The 18,716-nt window shown below is 41.6% G+C and overlaps 1 protein-coding gene across 1 annotated transcript in view; it reads left to right on the top strand.

The window, feature by feature from the left end:
• Gnptab (N-acetylglucosamine-1-phosphate transferase subunits alpha and beta) overlaps positions 1-18,716 on the top strand; it is a 98,898-nt gene that overhangs the window by 12,229 nt on the left and 67,953 nt on the right. The window contains exons 4-5 of the mRNA XM_068231106.1: positions 10,477-10,685; positions 17,771-17,896. Coding sequence (XP_068087207.1) covers positions 10,477-10,685; positions 17,771-17,896 — 335 coding nt within the window. The remainder of the gene's footprint in view (positions 1-10,476; positions 10,686-17,770; positions 17,897-18,716) is intronic.

An 18,716-nucleotide genomic window follows, 5' to 3' on the forward strand; every position in this document is an offset into this window, starting at 1 on the left:
TGCCGCCCTTGCAGCTACCGAAAGGCTGCTACCCCCCTTTCGATGAACCATTCGTTAGTCTGGTCTCTCAACAGATACCCATCCGATATGGTTCCACCTGCGGCTCGGCTATCTGCATCATTGGGACACGCAAGCCTCCCCACCGTGGCAAGGTCACATGGTTCGCAGAATGGCCTTGTAATAATACTCAACGTGGCTTAGCTGTGTTGATACTGCTGCACGGTTGAAAGCAACGGGAAACTACAGCCGTAACTAACTCCTGAGGACATGCAGCTGTCTCTGGGTGAATGATGTACTGATGATGGCTTCCTCCCGAGTAAAATATTCCGGGGGTAAAATAGTCCCCCATTCGGATTTCCGGGTGGGAACTACACGAAAGGGGGCGATCATCAGGAAGATGGATACTAACATTTTGCGAGTCGGAGCGTGGAATATCAGAAGTTTGAATCGTTGTGGTAGGTTAGAGAATCTGAAAAGGGAAATGGTTAGACTAAAGTTAGATGTAGTTGGTATAAGTGAAGTACATTGGCAGGAAGAGCAGGATTTTTGGTCAGGCGACTACAGAATTATAAACACAAAATCAAACAGGGAAAATGCAGGAGCTGGTTTAATAATGAATACGAAAGTAGGGCAGCAGGTAAGCTACTACGACCAGCATAGACACCAAACCAATGCCCACTACAATAGTGCAGGTCTGTATGCCTACTAGTTCAGCGGATGAGAAGAAAATCGTAAGAATATATGAAGAGATAGAAGATTTAATACAATATGTGAAAGGTGACAAGAATCTAATTGTGATGGGAAACTGGAATGCAATGGTAGGCAAAGGAAGAGAAGGTAATACAGTAGGAGAATTCGGATTGGGACAAAGAAACGAAAGAGGAAGTCGGCTGGTTGAATTCTGCACTAGTCACAATTTAGTCCTTGCCAATACTTGGTTCAGACACCACAAACGACAGCTGTACACATGGACGAGACCTGGAGACACTGGAAGGTATCAAATAGACTTCATTATGATTAGGTAGAGATTCAGAAATCAGGTGTTGGATTGCAAAACTTTCCCAGGAGCAGACGTGTGCCCTGATCACAATTTGTTCATCATGAAATGCCGTCTGAAGTTGAAAGAAATTGAAAAAGGGAAGGAATCCAGTGAGAGGGATTCTAGACAAAATGAAAGAAAGGAGTTTGAAGTATTGTTTCAATGAACATGTTGCACAAGGACTAAATTGAAAGGCTGAAGAAAACACAGTAGAAAAAGAATGGACAGTCATGAAGAATGAGGTCAGTAGGACTGCTGAAGAGATGTTAGGAAGAAAGGAAAGAGCAACTAAGGATCAATGGATAACTCAAAAGATACTAGACCTGATCGATGAACAACGAAAACACAAGAATGCAAAAAATGAAGAAGGTAGAAAAGAATACAGGCGACAAAAGAATAAAGTGGATAGGAAGTGCAGGGCAGCTAAGGAAGAATGGCTGATGGAAAAGTGCAAGGATGTTGAAAGTAGTATGGTTCTAGGAAAGGTAGATGCTGCATACATGAAAATCAAGGAAACCTTTGGAGAAAGGAAAACTAGGTGTATGAACATTAGGAGCTCAGATGGAAAAACCATTTCTGGGGAAAGAAGACAAGGCAGAAAGATGGCAGGAACATATCCAACAGTTGTATCAAGGAAAGGACGTAGATGATATGGTTCTGGAACAAGAAGAGATTGATGATGCTGATGAAATGGGTGACCCAGTTTTGAGGTCAGAATTCGACAGAGCTTTGAGAAACTTATATAAGAACAAAGCACCTGGAATTGATGACATTCCCTCTGAATTACTGACTGCTTTAGGAGAAACCAGCATGGCGAGGTTATTCCATGTAGTATGCAAGATGTATAAGACAGGAGAAGTGCCATCCGATTTCCGGCAGAATGTTGTTATACCTATTCCCAAGAATACCGGTGCTGACAAGTGTGAAAACTACCGCACCATTAGTTTAGTATCTCACGCCTGCAAAATTCTAACACGTATTATTTACGGAAGAATGGAAAAGCAAGTTGAAACTGAATTGGGAGAGGATCAGTTTGGCTTCAGAAGAAATGTAGGAACATGTGAATCAATCCTGACTTTACGTCTGATTGTAGAGGATCGAATCAAGAAGGACAAGCCCACATACATGGTGTTCGTAGATCTAGAAAAGGCATTTGCTAATGTTGATTGGACCAAGCTATTTGAGATTCTGAAGGTAATTGGGATCAGGTACCGAGAAAGAAGAATTATCTACAATCTATATAAAAATCAGTCTGCAGTGATAAGAATTGAGGGCTATGAAAAAGAAGCAGCAATACAGAAAGGGGTGAGGCAAAGCTGCAGTTTGTCCCACCTCCTTTTCAGTCTTTATATAGAACAGGCAGTAAAGGAAATCGAAGAAGAATTTGGAAAGGGAATCACAATCCAAGAAGACGAAATCAAAACCCTGAGATTTGCTGATGATACTGTTATTTTATCTGAGACTGCAGAAGGTCTGGAGAAGTTGCTGGATGGTATGGACGGAGTCTTGGGTGAGGAGTACAAGATGAAAATAAATAAGTCCAAAACAAAAATAATGGAATGCAATATTATGAAGTCGGGTGATGCAGGAAATATTAGATTAGGAAATGAAGTTTTAAAAGATGTGGATGAATATTGTTACTTGGGTACTAAAATAACTGATGATGTCAGAAGTAATGAGGACATAAAATGCAGGCTAGCACAAGCAAGGAAGGCCTTTCTTAAGAGAAGAAATGTGCTCACTTCGAACATTGATATAGGAATTAGAAAAATGTTTTTGAAGACTTTCGTTTTGAGCATGGCATTGTATGGAAGTTAAACATGGATGATAATTTGCTCAGAAAGAAAGAGAATAGATGCTTTTGAAATGTGGTGTTACAGAAGAATGCTGAAGGTGAGGTGGATAGATCAAATCACAAATGAAGATACTGAATCGAATTGGTGAGAGGGGATCGCTTTGGCTACATTTGAAGAGAAGAAGAGATAAAATGATAGGACACATCTTAATACACCCAGGACTTGCGCAGTTGGTTTTTGAGGGAAGTTTATGGGGTAAGAACGGTAGGGGTAGACCAAGGTATGAATATGACAAGCAGATTAGAGCAGATGTAGGATGCAGCAGTTATGTAGAAATGAAAAGATCACCTCAGGATAGGGTGGCATGGAGAGCTGCATCAAAACATTCTATGAACTGGTGACTTAACAACAGTAGATGTATACTTACCAGATATTGTAATAGGAGTTGAGTCATGCCTGAGAAATTATACAGGGTGGCGCACGAATAGTTGACACATTTATTTTAGAATTTATTATTATTATTTTTTTTTTTTGCTAGTTGCTTTACGTCGCACCGACACAGATAGGTCTTATGGCGATGATGGGACAGGAAGGACTAGGAGTGGGAAGGAAGTGGCCGTGGCCTTAATTAAGGTACAGCCCCAGCATTTACCTGGTGTGAAAATGGGAAACCACGGAAAACCATTTTCAGAGCTGCCGACAGTGGGGTTCGAACCTACTATCTCCCGAATACTGGATACTGGCCGCACTTAAGCGACTGCAGTTATCGAGCTCGGTAATTTTAGGATAACAACTACCCCGTGCGGGTGGGGGACGCACATGTAGAATACACCCGCGGTATCTCATGCCTGTCGTAAGAGGCGACTGAAAGGGGCGACCAAGGGCTGACTGAATTAGAACCATGAAACTAATTTTGAATCATACCATCACGCGGGGAACACCATAGGTTGCCTGTACTTGCGAGTAGTACCACTAAATTTGGTACGAAATAGGTTTGTGATTAGTAGCAGTAAAAGCCTGGCTTGGTGGATTCCAGTACCCGTGCATCGTACCCTTGTGAGCAACACCGCGGGTCTGAGCGTAGCCTGTGAGTTGTATCACTATATGAGCAGCACCGTGGGTCTGCGTTGCCTGTGATTAGTACCCACTATGTGAGGAACACCACGGGAATGCCGGCGCCCGTGTTTAGTACACCTAGGTGGGGAACCTTCTCGGTTTGCTTTGGCTATGAGTTGCGCCATTGTGTGAGACACACCATAGATCTGCGTTACTTGTACGTATTGCAATACTTGTGAGTAGTACCATCTTTTGAGGAACACCGTGAGTCTTCGCTGCTTCTGATTAATACCCCAACATGACACATACCATGGTTCTATTTTACTCGCGACATGTACCATTCTGTGGGGCCTTAGACGTTGATTTTGCACCCCCTTTAGACACCAAGCATCATTGTGCTTTATAAGTGGTTCCATGGTCGGTAATAATGTTATTTTCGATCTGTTTTGAGTCTGATCCACTGGTTTTTGTTTGTTTGTTTTGTGTTTTGTTGGGTTCCTGTCCATCCATTCATTCTTCATGACATATTTTATTTTTATTTTGGTCAGTGGATGCCTTTGAAATTTTTGTTCTTTCATTTCGCACCATTAGGGGCCGATGACCTTCGATGTTAGGCCCCTTAAAACAACAAGCAACATCATCATCATCATCAGAATAACAACTTTACTTTTCACAGAACACTAATGAAATTTTAGACACAGGCAGCTTGGACCCTGGAAATACGTTTCACTATATCACATGTGGCCTCCACTGCGGCGTATAACCTCTTCGAGATGAGTACGCATGTTTCTGACGACTTTTCGGCACAGGTCTTCATGAATTTCACTGCAGAGCTGCACAATCCGAGCACGCATTTCCATGCAGCTTTGAGGTCTTGAAGCGAAGGGTTTTTCTTTCAAATAGCCCCATAAAAAGAAATCACAAGGATTTAATCTGGGCTTTAAGGAGGCCAGAGGAATCCGCCGTTATTGTTGTACTGTGGGTAACGAAGAGACATTACACGATTGCCAAATACTCCCCTCAAAAACTCAAGAACATCGTTAGCTGTGTGAGGTGTTGCACCATCTTGCATAAACCACTGCATATGAATAGGGATAGCGAGAATTTGAGGCATGAATTCATTCCCCAACATGTCCTCCTATCGCTGTGTACTAACTGTCTGACTGAACAAAAATGGTCCAATTAACCCATGACTTGACAGAGCTACCCACAGACTCACTTTTTCTCCGCACGTGCCTTTTTCGTGAATAATGTATGGTTTTTCTGTAGACCAAAACCGCACATTTTGTTTATTAACTGCCCTGTTGAGATGAAAATAGGCTTCATCAGAGAACCAAATGTTAAACAGTACTTCATCTTTATCGTTAGTCCATAAGGCGTACTGCAAACTCTTCTGCCTGTGAAGATCTGTTAGCTTCTGTAGAACAGTCATTTTGCTTGGGTACAGTTGAAGGTTACCGTGTAACATTCTTTGAACTGAATAGCACGATATTCCACTTTATCTTGAAGCTCCCCGTCTTGACTTGTATGGGCTGCACTGCATGGTGACCCTCTGAGCAGCGATGTTTTCAGGAGACTAAACTGCTGGTGCATGTGGTCGCTTTTCTTCTTTCACACTGCCCTGTTTGTTCTTCAAAGTTTCTGTATAAGCGAAGGGTGGTGTTCCTTGCTGGTGCCCACCTACTCTGAAACACAGCTCGACATTTCCTTTGTGTCACTGTAACACTTTTTGATTTGCAATGAAAGATAACTGTTTTGGGCGCGGTGCTGAATGGAGAGTCGGCCATGGCATAAAATTCACTGGGGTGCAGGTATTTGGAGACAAAGCAGCAGTGTAACCTGTAAACAGGGAAGGTGTGCGCGAAATGTTAACAACATAGTACATAAGTTGCATTTTATATTTGCTTTTCAGATGTGTCAACTATTCGTGCGCGACCCTGTATAATGGATGCAGAAATTTTCTCACGGAACTGGAGTGTGTATCATAAAGATAGGATAGGAATGGTAGGAGGGGGAGTATTCATTCTGGTGAAAGAATAATTAGTAAACTACAAAAAAGTTAAAGATGAGAAACATGAAATTCTAGGTGTAAGGCTCATCTCTAAAGATAATAGGCAACTTGATATCCTTGGAGTGTACAGAACGGGAAAGGGTAGCGATGACACTAATTTGGAATTATTTGATAAGATGATCAGCTATGTGGGAATCAATATGGAAAGGAACGTGATTGTAGCGAGTGATCTCAATTTACCAAATGTCAGTTGGGAAGGTAATGTGAACGACAGGAAGCATGACCAATAAATGACAAATAAGTTAATATGGGAAGGACAGCTGATTCAGAAAGTGACAGAACCAACTAGAGGGAAGAATATTCTGGACATGATGCTGGTAAAACCAGATGAGCTCTATAGAGAAATCGAAGTAATAGATGGTATTTGTGATCACGAAGCTGTTCTTGTCGTAGTTAAAAATAAATGTAATAGAAAGGTCTTAAAAGTAGGACTATTAGGCTGTACCATATGGCTAATAAAACAGACATGAGGAAGTTTTTTTAAAATGTACCGTAACTTTAATCAGTGGAATATGGTAAATAAAAATCTAAACAGACTCTGGGATGGGTTTAAAGCACTTGTTGAGGAATGTGAAAACAGGTTTGTACCTTTCAAGGTGGTAATGAATGGTAAAGATCCACTATATTATAACAGAGAAGTAAAGAGACTAAGAAGGAGGAGCAGGTTGGAAAGAAATAGAGTTAATACAAATTTTAGTGAAAAATGGATATGTATGTGTAGGTACTTTAAGGGCAGAAGCAGGTTCCAAGAAGGACATTACTGGAATCATTGATGAACAAGAGGAGTGTGTATGCGAGGATCTTCAAAAAGCAGAAGTATTCAATCAGCAGTATGTAAAGGTAGTTGGTTACAAGGATAATGTCCAGATAGGGGGGTGACTAATACTAAAAAAGTATTAAAATTTACCTATGATAACGTTGACATTTACAATAAGGTACAAAAGTTGGAAACTAGAAAAGCAGCTGGAATTGATAAGATTTTGGGGGATATACTAAAGACGATGGGTTGGGATATATTACCATATCTGAAGTACTTATTTGATTATGGTTTGCACGAAGGAGCTATACCAAATGAATGGAGAGTTGCTATAGTAGCCCCTAAAGGAAAGGGTGATAGACATGAAGCTGAAAATTACAGGCCAGTCAGTTTGACATGCACTGCATGTAAGCTTTGGGAAAGCATTCTTTCTGATTATATTAGACATGTTTGCAAAATTAATAACTGGTTTGATAGAAGGCAGTTGGGGTTTAGGAAAGGTTATTCCACTGAAGCTGAACTTGTAAGATTCCAGGAGGTCAGATGGACTGTATCACGATTCACCTATCTAATGCATTTGATAGGGTAGATCATGTGAGACTACTGGCGCAAAAAAGAGTGCAGTTGAACTAGACAAAAGAGTGACTGAATAGGTTGCTATATTTCTAGAAAATAGATCTCAGAGAATTAGAATAGGTGAGGCTTTTTCTGCCCCTGTAATAATCAAGAAGGAAAATCCTCAAGGCAGTATTATTGGACCGTTATGGTTTCTTATATATGTGAATGATATGAGTAAAAAAGTGGAATCAGAGATAAGGCTTTTTGTGGATGATGTTATTCTGTATAGAGTAATAACTAAGTTTTAATGTTGTGAGATGGACAGTAGGCATAATGATGATAAACAGGGTTAAAAGTCTGGTTGTGTGTTTCACAAATAGAAAAAGTCCTCTCAGTTTAATTACTGCATTGATGGGGGTGAAATAAGCCATATGACATATCATTTCTGCACATAGTTATGAGGGTATTTAGGGGTTGTAGTAAGGATGTAAAGGAGAGGGCATATAAGTCTCTGGTAAGACCCCAACTAGAGTATGGTTCCAGTGTATGGGACCCTCACCAGGATTACTTGGTTCAAGAACTGGAAAAAGTCCAGAGAAAAGCAGCTCGTTTTGTTCTGGGTGATTTTCGACAAAAGAGTAGCGTTACAAGAAAATTGGGAAGACTTGGGAGAAAGGAGACGAGCCGCTCGACTAAGTGGTACTGGTATGTCTTTCTAAAAGAATGATTTTTTATGTAACTTGTAATAAGTGGTATGTTCCGAGCTGTCATTGGAGAGATGGCTTGGAATGACATTAATGGATGAGTAAATTTGAGTTGTGTCTTTAAAAGTAGGGAAGATCACAAAATGAAGACAAAGTTGGAATTCAAGAGGACAAATTGAGGCAAATTATCTTTTGTAGGAAGGGGACTTAGGGATTGGAATAACTTACCAAAGGAGGTGTGCAATAAATTTGAAATTTTTACCAACAGATTTAACACACACACACACACACACACACACGCGCGCGCGCGCGCGCACATCATTCCATCTTAAATGATAGGTTGGTGAATGAGGCTTCTCCACCAGTTCTGTTTCTGAAACTCTTCTCCTCTTTGACGCTTTCCAAGGTATGTTCTCGCAGTTCACTGTCAGTTTTCACCATGTTCTTGTACCTGAGTCTCAGTCGCCCTCTTGGTCTTTTGTCTCCAAGTTTTAGATCATACATTTGTTTCAGTAATCTGTTAGCATCCATGCATCACGTATGTCCATACCATCTCATCCTTGTAGTTTTAAACTTGAGCTTGCTTTAGAATTATCTCATTACGGACTCTCCCTCTGTGTCTATACTGAGAATGAATGCAATATATAATGTAGTTTTAGAATTTTAATGAACTCTTTACAGGCACAAATTTCACAGAGAATTGAACAGAAAATCCCGAACAAACCCAACACTTTACAGACATAGAATAAATAATCTTACCCACTTGATATGAAGCTAAGCAAACACAAATTACACATCAAATACTTAACCATCATTCTCGCAGGGAATTCTAAACTAAATACAAATTTAAAGTAGCATGAAATCCCTCTGTATCAAATTAGGAGCCAAAAGTAAAATCATCATCAATAACAGCACGATAAATGAAGGAGGGTAGAATATTCTATCAAGTTCACAACAAATCAAGCACAATTCAATTAATTTTAACTGAACTAAAAGTTAAACCACCTCACTTTATGTATTGAATTTTATTTCAGATACCAGTTTACAAATTTTTTTAATGTGTTTAGAATTAGATCCCTCTTTAACAACAATCACAAAAAAAATGTGGTGTTCCAAAAAGGATACCACTTACCAGTGTCAATCTGAAGAGGCTACTGGAAGAGCAAAAAATGTAAGCACAAAGATGCCGCCTGGCCTTATACCAGTGCAGGTATTACTGACAGTGATTCATCAGTGGATATGGACTTCAGCAACTCTAATGAGTTGCTAGTCACCTCCATCTGCATACACCATGTATCATCAGAAGAGTTGGTCAGTATGCGAGCAAGTAACTGTCATAATATGCACAATGTATTCACATAAAGATGCCTTTGCTGATGGGACCTAGTGTTTACAGTGCACTATGTCTTCTGGTGTGGGCGAGAGCACTGTTGTTACTTTCATTGATCTGTCTCAGCTTTATCCTTGGCTTTGACAAAATGAAAGTGACTGAGGTATGGGTGATGCTAGTAATGCCATTCCTTCTACAGCCAGTCCCTGCTATGAATGGTGTGAAAATATTGCTCATAGGGTCAGTTGGTGCATGCATTTCAGTGGGCTTGGCAGACTGATATGTAATAGCAACTTCTGGCTCGTTGAGGAAAGCAACGGGAAACTACCTTACTCCTCATTTCCCTAGTACGCCTCTTCAGTGATGCCTAGGCCATCTATGACAGCTGATGGCGGAGCTCTTGAGGATCCAACCAGCTTTCGGGCTGAGGACTAAACATACACATACACATACATTCACATAAAAAACCACTTGCAGCTGTGTCGTGACGCAGCCTACCCCTTTTTTCCTTGCTGTTTTATCATCACACTAACTCGTAAGTTTTCAGCAATGATGGGACAAGAAAGGGCTAGGACTGGGAAAGAAGCAGCAATGTTCTTAATTAAGACATAGCCCCAGCATATGCTTGGTCTGAAAATGCCTAAAACCATCGTCAGGGCTGTTGATGGTTGGGTTCAAACCCAACATCTTCAAATGGAAATTATGCGGTGCATACCGTGCAGCCAACTCACTCATAATTAAAATGTTTCATCCTCTCAGTCAGTTTTCACGTATTATTTGCTTGTTGAAATTCGGTATTTGCTTCTTAACTGTTTGTGTCCCTTAGTTTGATACAATATTCATTTAGTGTAGCCAGACTGAGTAGCTCAGATGGTTATGGTGCTGGCCTTCTGACCCCAACTTGGCAGGTTTGATCCTGGCTCAGGCAGCTTTGTGTAAGTAGATTTACTGGCACATAAAATAATTCTTGCGGAATATATTCCGGCACCTCGGCGTCTCCAAGAACCGTACAAGTAGTTAGTAGGACTTAAAGCCAATAACATTACTGTTATCATTTAGTGTATATAGTAATTTGATTTTTGATAACTTATTTGTGAAGATCCATGTGTAGTCATAACTTTGAGTATTTATTCTTACAATATATATATATATATTTTTTTTACAGATAAAGATGGCCCAAATATATATAGAGTTTACAATGCAGTCATAATAAGTGGGTTTCCTCCTGCATTTCTGATAGAAGCTGAAAGGCTGATAAAGGCAAGACTGATCAGAGAGCTGAATATCGAGGTGAAAAGGTTGTGGGTACATGAACCAAAGGGAATCCTTATTGTGGAACTTGAGTCTCCAGATGCTGCCAGTTCTCTTTTGAAGGTAGGGCTATTTAAATACTACATTTACTTCAATAAATTTTGCATCTCATTTTCTAAAGCACTGGTGAGGTAAAGACGGAGCATAATAAGTTGATTTTATAAATTCCATTTGATTTATTTGCTGTGCGAACACACTAAGTAGCATGTTAAACTGACTGCATTGTTGTGTTGAATTAGCAACATAAGTATGGAACAAGCCCTTACAAGTAACTAATAATCATCATTGTCATCATTAGAATAATGTTCTGAGGTATTGATAGGTTTACCAGATGGAATTCCTGGGATTGAGTTCATCTCACACTGAAAACTAGGACATTAAGATTAAATAATGAAAATCTGTCTAGATTGATTGATTGATTCATCTGTCTGTCATGCCCATGGTTTTTAGTGTCTGGGTGTCCGAGAACATTTCTCATAGGTAATAGCACTGTGTTGCCTAATGATTTAATCTAAATTTGTAACTCTCTCAGATGTTTCAGACTCGTTACTCTGCAGATCAGTTATCTTGCTCCGAATGCCACTGTTCTTGTAGTAAGGATATTGACATACTGTGTGGAATAATTTGGTAGTACTGTGGTTGAGTGGTGGTGGTGGTGGTGGTGATTTTTGTTTTAAGAGGAAGTACAACGCGGTAATCATCCTCTCAGAACAAATAAGTGGAAAAGAAATTTAAAATATAAAACAAAATTATTTATTCAACAAAGGAATTTGGAAACGCAGTAAAAAGTAAAACATAAAACAACTATAGAATTAGGCCAAAAGGATTACTAACGTATCAAAAGGGAACATACGTTCCCTGAATAACAGTACACTTGTAATTTATATACCCCTGATAAGTCCACTGTCGCACATAAAGTGGATGACGAGATCAGCAGTAGTCGCGTCATGGCTAGTATGCGTTTGAGTGTTTCCTGCAGGCCGAGGCTCCGTCTTAGGCCAGAGAGATCGGCACACTGTGTGAGGATGTGGGCCACGGTGAAGTCGGCACCACAAGAACACACACTGGGGGGTCTTCCCTCTTTAGGAGATAAGAGTGCGTGGATCGTAAATGACCTATCCTCAGCCTGCACAGTACTATGGCCTCTCTCCGTGAAGGTCGGAAAGAGGACTGCTACACAGCAGTTGTCTTCTTAATTGCTCTCAGTTTGTTGGGAGTTCGGATATCTAGCCACTCAGATTCCCAGGACGCCAAGATGGTTTGACGTAGCTGAGAACAAATATCCTTAGCAGGTACATTGACTGGTCTTGGAGGTTAAAGTACAGCTTCCTTTGCAGCTTCATCCACAAGTTCGTTTCCCGCAATCCCAACGTGGCTTGGAAGCCACGCGAAAGTGATGCTGGTGCTAGCATCCCTTAACCTGGCTAGAAGGTCATGTATCTGGTGCACCAGTGGGTGTTGCGAGAAACAGGTTTCAATAGACTGCAGAGAGCTTAACGAATCGGTACACATAAGAAAGTGGCTTCTTTCGTCACGCAGTGCAAACTGCAGAGCTTCTAAGATGGCGTAAAGCTCTGCAGTATACACGCTACATACTTAGGGAGCGAGATCTTGGTACTCATATCATCAATGACAAAAGAGCAACCAACATTATCTCCGATTTTAGAACCATCCGTGAAGATAAGTTTCGCTGCCGGATATTGGTGAACGAAGTCCTGGAAATACCTCCAATAAACGGAGGAATCCATGTTCACCTTGGGTCCACGCAACAGATCTAGACGTATATCCGGTCGCGGAACCAACCACGGAGATACCTCGCTAAGAGTTCGTTCAAGACAACCACTGATATCAATATTCAAATCATGACACAAGCTATCAATCCGAAACCCAACTGGCCGTGTTGCAATCGGCCGGTCTTGGCACCGCTAGTGGTATTGGGTACGATAGATGCATTGATAGCTTGGATGTAGCGGCATTTCACGAATTTTGGCAGCGTACGTGAGGAGTAACTGCTGCCTCCTTATCCGTAAAGGTGGAACTCCCGCTTCAGCGAGTAGGCTGGGAATGGGGCTAGTACGGAAAGCACCCGTTGAGAGCCTTACTCCACTATGGTGAATACTGTCTAAAAGGCTCAGCGTAGATTTTGATGCTGATCCATAAGCCGCACTTCCATAGTCAATCCGGGAGAGGACCGTAGCTGAGTAAAATCGTAGCAGTACCGCACAGTCAGCCCCCCATGAAGTGCCGCTGAGAAACTTAAGCATGTTAAGTCTCTTCATGCAGGCAACCTTCAACTGATGGATGTGGGGCTGCCATGTAAGTCTCTTATCAAAATTGAGACCCAGGAATCTGCAGGTGTCAACCACTGGTAAGACACTGTTTCGCAAGCGGAGCTCTGGTTCTGGATGCACAGGCCGACGTTGACAGAAGTGTACAACAGAGGTTTTCGCTGCTGAAAATTGAAAACTGTGTTGCAGGGCCCATCTGTCGACTCGGTTAATAGTTTGCTGTAGTTGTCTCTCAGCAAACGCCACCCTTCTGGAGCTATAATGTAGAGCTAAGTAGTCTACATACAGCGAAGGAAAGACTGCGGGCCCAGTAGCGGCAACTATGCCGTTGATGGCAATTGCGAACAGCGTGACACTCAGTACCAATCTCTGAGGTACTCCATTTTCCTGAACGTAATATTGAGAAAATGCATTCCCTACTCGGACTCGAAAGAGACGGAGGGAGATGAAGTTCTCAATAAACGTTGGTAAATTTCCCCGAAATCCCCACTGGTGTAGTGTGGAGAGAATCCCATTTTGCCAGGTAGTGTCTTAAGCTATCTCCAGGACAAAAAACACGGCGACTAGGTGTTCCTTCCGGAGAAAGGCCTCCTGAATGGTGCTCTCCAGTCTGACCAGATGATCAGTGGCAGACCGATGAGAGTGAAAACCACACTGGTAGTTAGACAAGAGACCCTCCTTTTCCATGGCCCACACAAGACGCCTGTTAACCATCCTTTGAAATAGCTTACAGAGGCCATTTGTAAGGCATATTGGCCTATAACTACTGTAGCAACACACAGAAAATCAATTTATTTTAATGAGCTCATTACAGACTATAGTACAAGTGCACTATTAATTGTTTTGTGTATGTTCCTCTAAATAACCTGCACCTTTATTTGCCATACAAAGATTAGAATTGTCAACGCATCATCTACAAAACAAAGAATCAACAAAGAACCTCATCTCATGGTAAGATCCTAGAAATCATTTGATCAATCGCTTTGATATCTTCAGAAGCTTGGGAGATACCAAAAACCATTGTAAATATTTCAGTGTCACCAGCTTCTTCACCTGTGGAAGAAATCATAATCTTTATTATAGTAGGGATTTACAATTATAAAAATCCTCGGGTGGTTCATGTTGTGGGTTACTGTAGGCACGTATTAGTCCGTGAACTATAGGCAACGGCTAAGTCACCTAGTAAGTAGTCCTGAGTGCCAGGATACCAGATGCTATGGAATAAGAGGGGGCATCTTGGACATATTCTGAGACACGGCCCTCCTTGTGCTCAGGCAGCTAGGACTATACAATCCATCGGTGGTTCCTAACCCATTCGAGGAGAGATTCTCACTGGGATTATGTGTATGTAGCGTCGCATCCTGCTTCACAGAATTTACGGAACCGAGCAACTGGCTGCACGGTTTGGGTCACATAGCTATCAGCTTGCATTCGAACCTCATTATTGGCAGCCCTAAAGATGGTTTCCCATTTATATGCCAGGCAAATGCTGGAGTTGTACCTTAAGGTCATGTTTGCTTTGTTCCCACTCCTAGACCTTCCCTATCTCATAGTTGTAATAAGATCTATATATGTCGGTGCGACGTAAAGCAAATATTTAGGGACTCCTTGGCAAATGAAATGGAAGCACCTGGATGTGTAGGAGTTCATGATATTCAGGCAAGGGGAATAATGAGAAAGAGAGAGGAGATTATAAATTCTTAACAGATGTTAAAAAGGGAATGGCAGTGTGTCAAGTAAACTGTTCTTCAGGAGTGCTACTGCATGCAACATAGTTTTTATTAAGTACGTAAATGAACGAATGATGTGATTAGATTTAGCAGTTGGAGGAATTAGGACAAGAATTTTCTCAGTGTATTCACCATGTGAGGGTGCAGATGAGGATGAAGTTAACAAGTTTTATGGAACACTGAGTGACATTGTAGTTAGGGTTAACAGCAAGGATAGGACAGTACCAATAGGCAATTTCAATGCAGGAGTCAGAAATAGAACTGAAGGATATGAGAAGGTGTTGGTAAATGTGGGGAAAATAAGGAAGCTAATAAGAATTGGAAACATTTACTGGACTTCTGTGCTAGTATGGGATTAGCAGTTACAAATACATTCTTCAAGCATAAGGCTATTCACCTCTCCACGTGGGAGAGGGGCACCAGGTCCATAAAAGATACACTTGAGCAATTGAATTAGCTGCAGTAGTGGGGAAATGGCACTATGCTTGGTCCAGCGAATGTAATAGGAGGGTGTGGCATGTAACAGTGAGGATGCTAGACCTCATATGGGCTATATGAGTATCAGATGACTATAGGATGGGTAAGCCAAGGGACCTCGGCACATTTGACGATGGTCAGATTATTGGCACCCAACGTATAGGCCACTCCATCTCTAAAGTTGTGCAGGCACTGGGCTTTCCAAGGTCCAGTGTATCAAGCATACCGCGAGTACATGGATTCGGGCAAAAGCAGCACTGCTCGGGTCAACTGTTGTGGTGTACGTCGCGTTGATGACGGGAGTTGCCATGGGCTACATCAGATTGTAAGAGTGGATAGAGGGACCACATTGCAGCAGATGAATCATCAATTCAGTGCTGAACAATGATGAAATGTGAGCAGCCATTCCATCCAGAACCACTCCTCACCATGGGGTACACAGGCAACTGTTCCATGATGGTCCTTATGCTCAACACCCGTCACAAGGTACAACAGCTAACATGGGCAAAGGAACACCACCATTGGACACTGGAAATAGGTTGCTTGGACAGAGTAGTCAAGGTGCCAGTTGGTACTTACCTATGACCAGGTACGAGTGCATTGTCAACCACATGAGGCAATGGATACCTCTTGCCAGCAGGGTAACATGTGGTGGTAGTGGTTGGAACTTTTCACGTAGGATGAATTGGCACTTCTGGTACATTCGACAACATCCCTCACCGGTGAATGTTACAGGAACCTGCTGGCAGATCATGTTTATCCCTGTGTTCACCTTTACCTACAGTAACTCAATATTCCAGTCCATCACTCCCAAATTCTGGGTGACAGGTTCGATGAGCACTCCATGGATGTGAAGGCGCCTAGCTCCTGAGGAGCTCAGATCTCAGTCCCATCAAGCACATCTGGGATGACGTCGAGAGGGATGTATGTGCCATGTACCCTGGTCCACCAGTCTTCATGAATTATGGGAGGCTGTGGCGAAATCATGGATTAGTATGGCTCCCCAGCACTCCTGGCATCTTGTGGAGTCCATGACCAACAGCTTCGCCACTGTCATCAAGGTGAAAGGGGGTGTTGGATGCTACTAGCCAGGTATCTCTAATTCAATTGCTCATGAATGTATATCATAACCGGCTCTGTATTCAGGAAATGTGTAGGGTATTCTGGAGATTTTTGAATGATACAGACCACTATCTGATCCGTAGTGAACTAAGTATCTCTAGGCCTAGGATAGTGAAAGTGAAATCTGTTTGCAGATGAGTAAGGGATAAAGAAAATAGGAATACATGAGAAAAGTTCCAAATAGATAATAAGCAGGTTCAGGATATAGAAAGAGAATAGGTGGGAGACAGGGATGCTGTAGTAGAAACAGCAATTGTGTGTAAAGATGAGGGGGAGGGGGGGGAAAGCGAACATCTTGGTGGAATGATGAAGTGAGGGCAGCTTGTGAAAGTAAAAAAGAAGGCGTATCAGAAATGGCTCCTAACAAGGACTGATGCAGTTAGGAAATAAACAAAGGAAAAAAATAATTTTTGAATCCAAGATGTCATGGGAAGATTTCATTAACAACATGGAAAGGCTTGGCCAAAAAGGCAGGGAACCTTTCTGGACAATAATAAAGAATCTTAGAAAGAGAGGGAAAAGGAAATGAATAGTGTTTTAGGTTAATCAGGTGAACTTCCAGGGAATCACTGGGCAGGTGGATGGAATATTTTGAAAATCTTCCCAACATAAAAGGAAATCTTTCCACTGATGTCACAACAACCGTACTCGTGGGGAGGAGAACAGAGATGAACTTGAATTCTCATGTGTTTAAAGCAAAAGACCTCAAACTATCTAGTGGGGTAAACTAATCTCTATGTTGGAGAGAAAAATGCAAAGAAAGGATTTAAGATGCCATAATGTAAAATAGATTGACTGAATAGAGCAGTTGGTTGAGAGCTTGTTTCTTGAGATCAAGGTTGCAGAACCAAGTCCCAGTTTACTGATCGTTTTTTTTTTTTTTTTTTTTTTTTTTTTTTGCTAGGGGCTTTACGTCGCACCGACTCAGATAGGTCTTATGGCGACGATGGGATAGGAAAGGCCTAGGAGTTGGAAGGAAGTGGCCGTGGCCTTAATTAAGGTACAGCCCCAGCATTTGCCTGGTGTGAAAATGGGAAACCACGGAAAACCATCTTCAGGGCTGCCGATAGTGGGATTCGAACCTACTATCTCCCGGATGCAAGCTCACAGCCGCGCGCCTCTACGCGCACGGCCAACTCGCCCGGTGATCGGCTTTTAAGTACCGGTACTTCAGTGTGAGAGTTCCATGAAATGTTAACAGATTCTTCTTAAGGGCAATATTCTGGCATTCTGACATGTTATTTCAAGGGATGTTAAAGTCAAATCATCATCATCATCATTCCTTTCAGTGTCTCTAATGTTGATGGGTTCAGTATGTTGAGCTAAGCTTCATTAAGCGTTTAAGGGCTCTCAGTTATCAACCATGTTGGATATCTATCCTGCAATCTTGAGCAGAATAGTGACCAACTGATCTGTGTAGATTGGGCTAGTTACCCAGTTTAAATTGTATGGAGTTGGTACTGTTTCTGCTCAATCTGTTTGGTGTGCCTCAAAATAAAGTTATTTAACTGTGATGATTTACATTTTCCAGATGTATCATGGCAATGCTACTTTGTATAGACTTCCTGTGAATATTCATCAAGCATTTCTTATAATGCAGTTGCCTATTGTTGAAGATCCAAAAGACTACTCTCCATCAAGATTTGAAGACAAAGAGGTAAAAGTTTTCTAGTTATAATTTCATTTTTTAAATCTTGGCGTTACAAATTCTGAACTTTCTTTAGTAAACCTTGAATTGACCCAGAATTCTTCTTATCCTGTTCCCACATCAAACATCAAGACAGAAAAACGATATTTGAACACAAAAAATTAAAATTCTCTATAGTATATTAGGACCAAAACAGTAATAGGCAATCCCAAAACCTCCCATGGCTTTATGTATGTAAGGTGCAACATCTGTTCTGGTCTTGAGAATATGGTTGTAGCCGATGATATTAAAATAATAGATTCATGTTAAGAAGGAGGAATTTCAATTCCTTTCAGAAACCCTAGTGACTATACAGTGCCCTGAGGGAAGTGCCCAAAACCTGTTCCGCGATACAATCGTAAAAAGTAACAAATAAACATCTAACCCAGGACATATTGTAGATGTTTTACAAGTATGAACATTTGATGAAACTCGTTCTGTCTTCATGTAGAACTGTCGAAAACAGAACTCGATAGCTGCAGTTGCTTAAGTGCGGCCAGTATCCAGTAATCGGGAGATAGTGGGTTCGAGCCCCACTGTCGGCAGCTCTGAAGATGGTTTTCCATGGTTTCCCATCTTCACACCAGGCAAATGCCGGGGCTGTACCTTAATTAAGGCCATGGCTGCTTCCTTGCACTTCGTAAGCCTTTCCTATCCCATCGTCGCCGTAAGACATATCTGTGTCGGTGCGACGTAAAGCAAATAGTAAAAAAATAGAACTGTCGAAATGCGCTGTCTCCTTGTGATTGTTGAGGGCACTGTCTGCTTTATGATTTCTGAGACTTCCCTA

This window comes from Anabrus simplex, chromosome 1, assembly GCF_040414725.1.
Source record: "Anabrus simplex isolate iqAnaSimp1 chromosome 1, ASM4041472v1, whole genome shotgun sequence".
Classification (NCBI taxonomy): domain Eukaryota; kingdom Metazoa; phylum Arthropoda; class Insecta; order Orthoptera; family Tettigoniidae; genus Anabrus; species Anabrus simplex.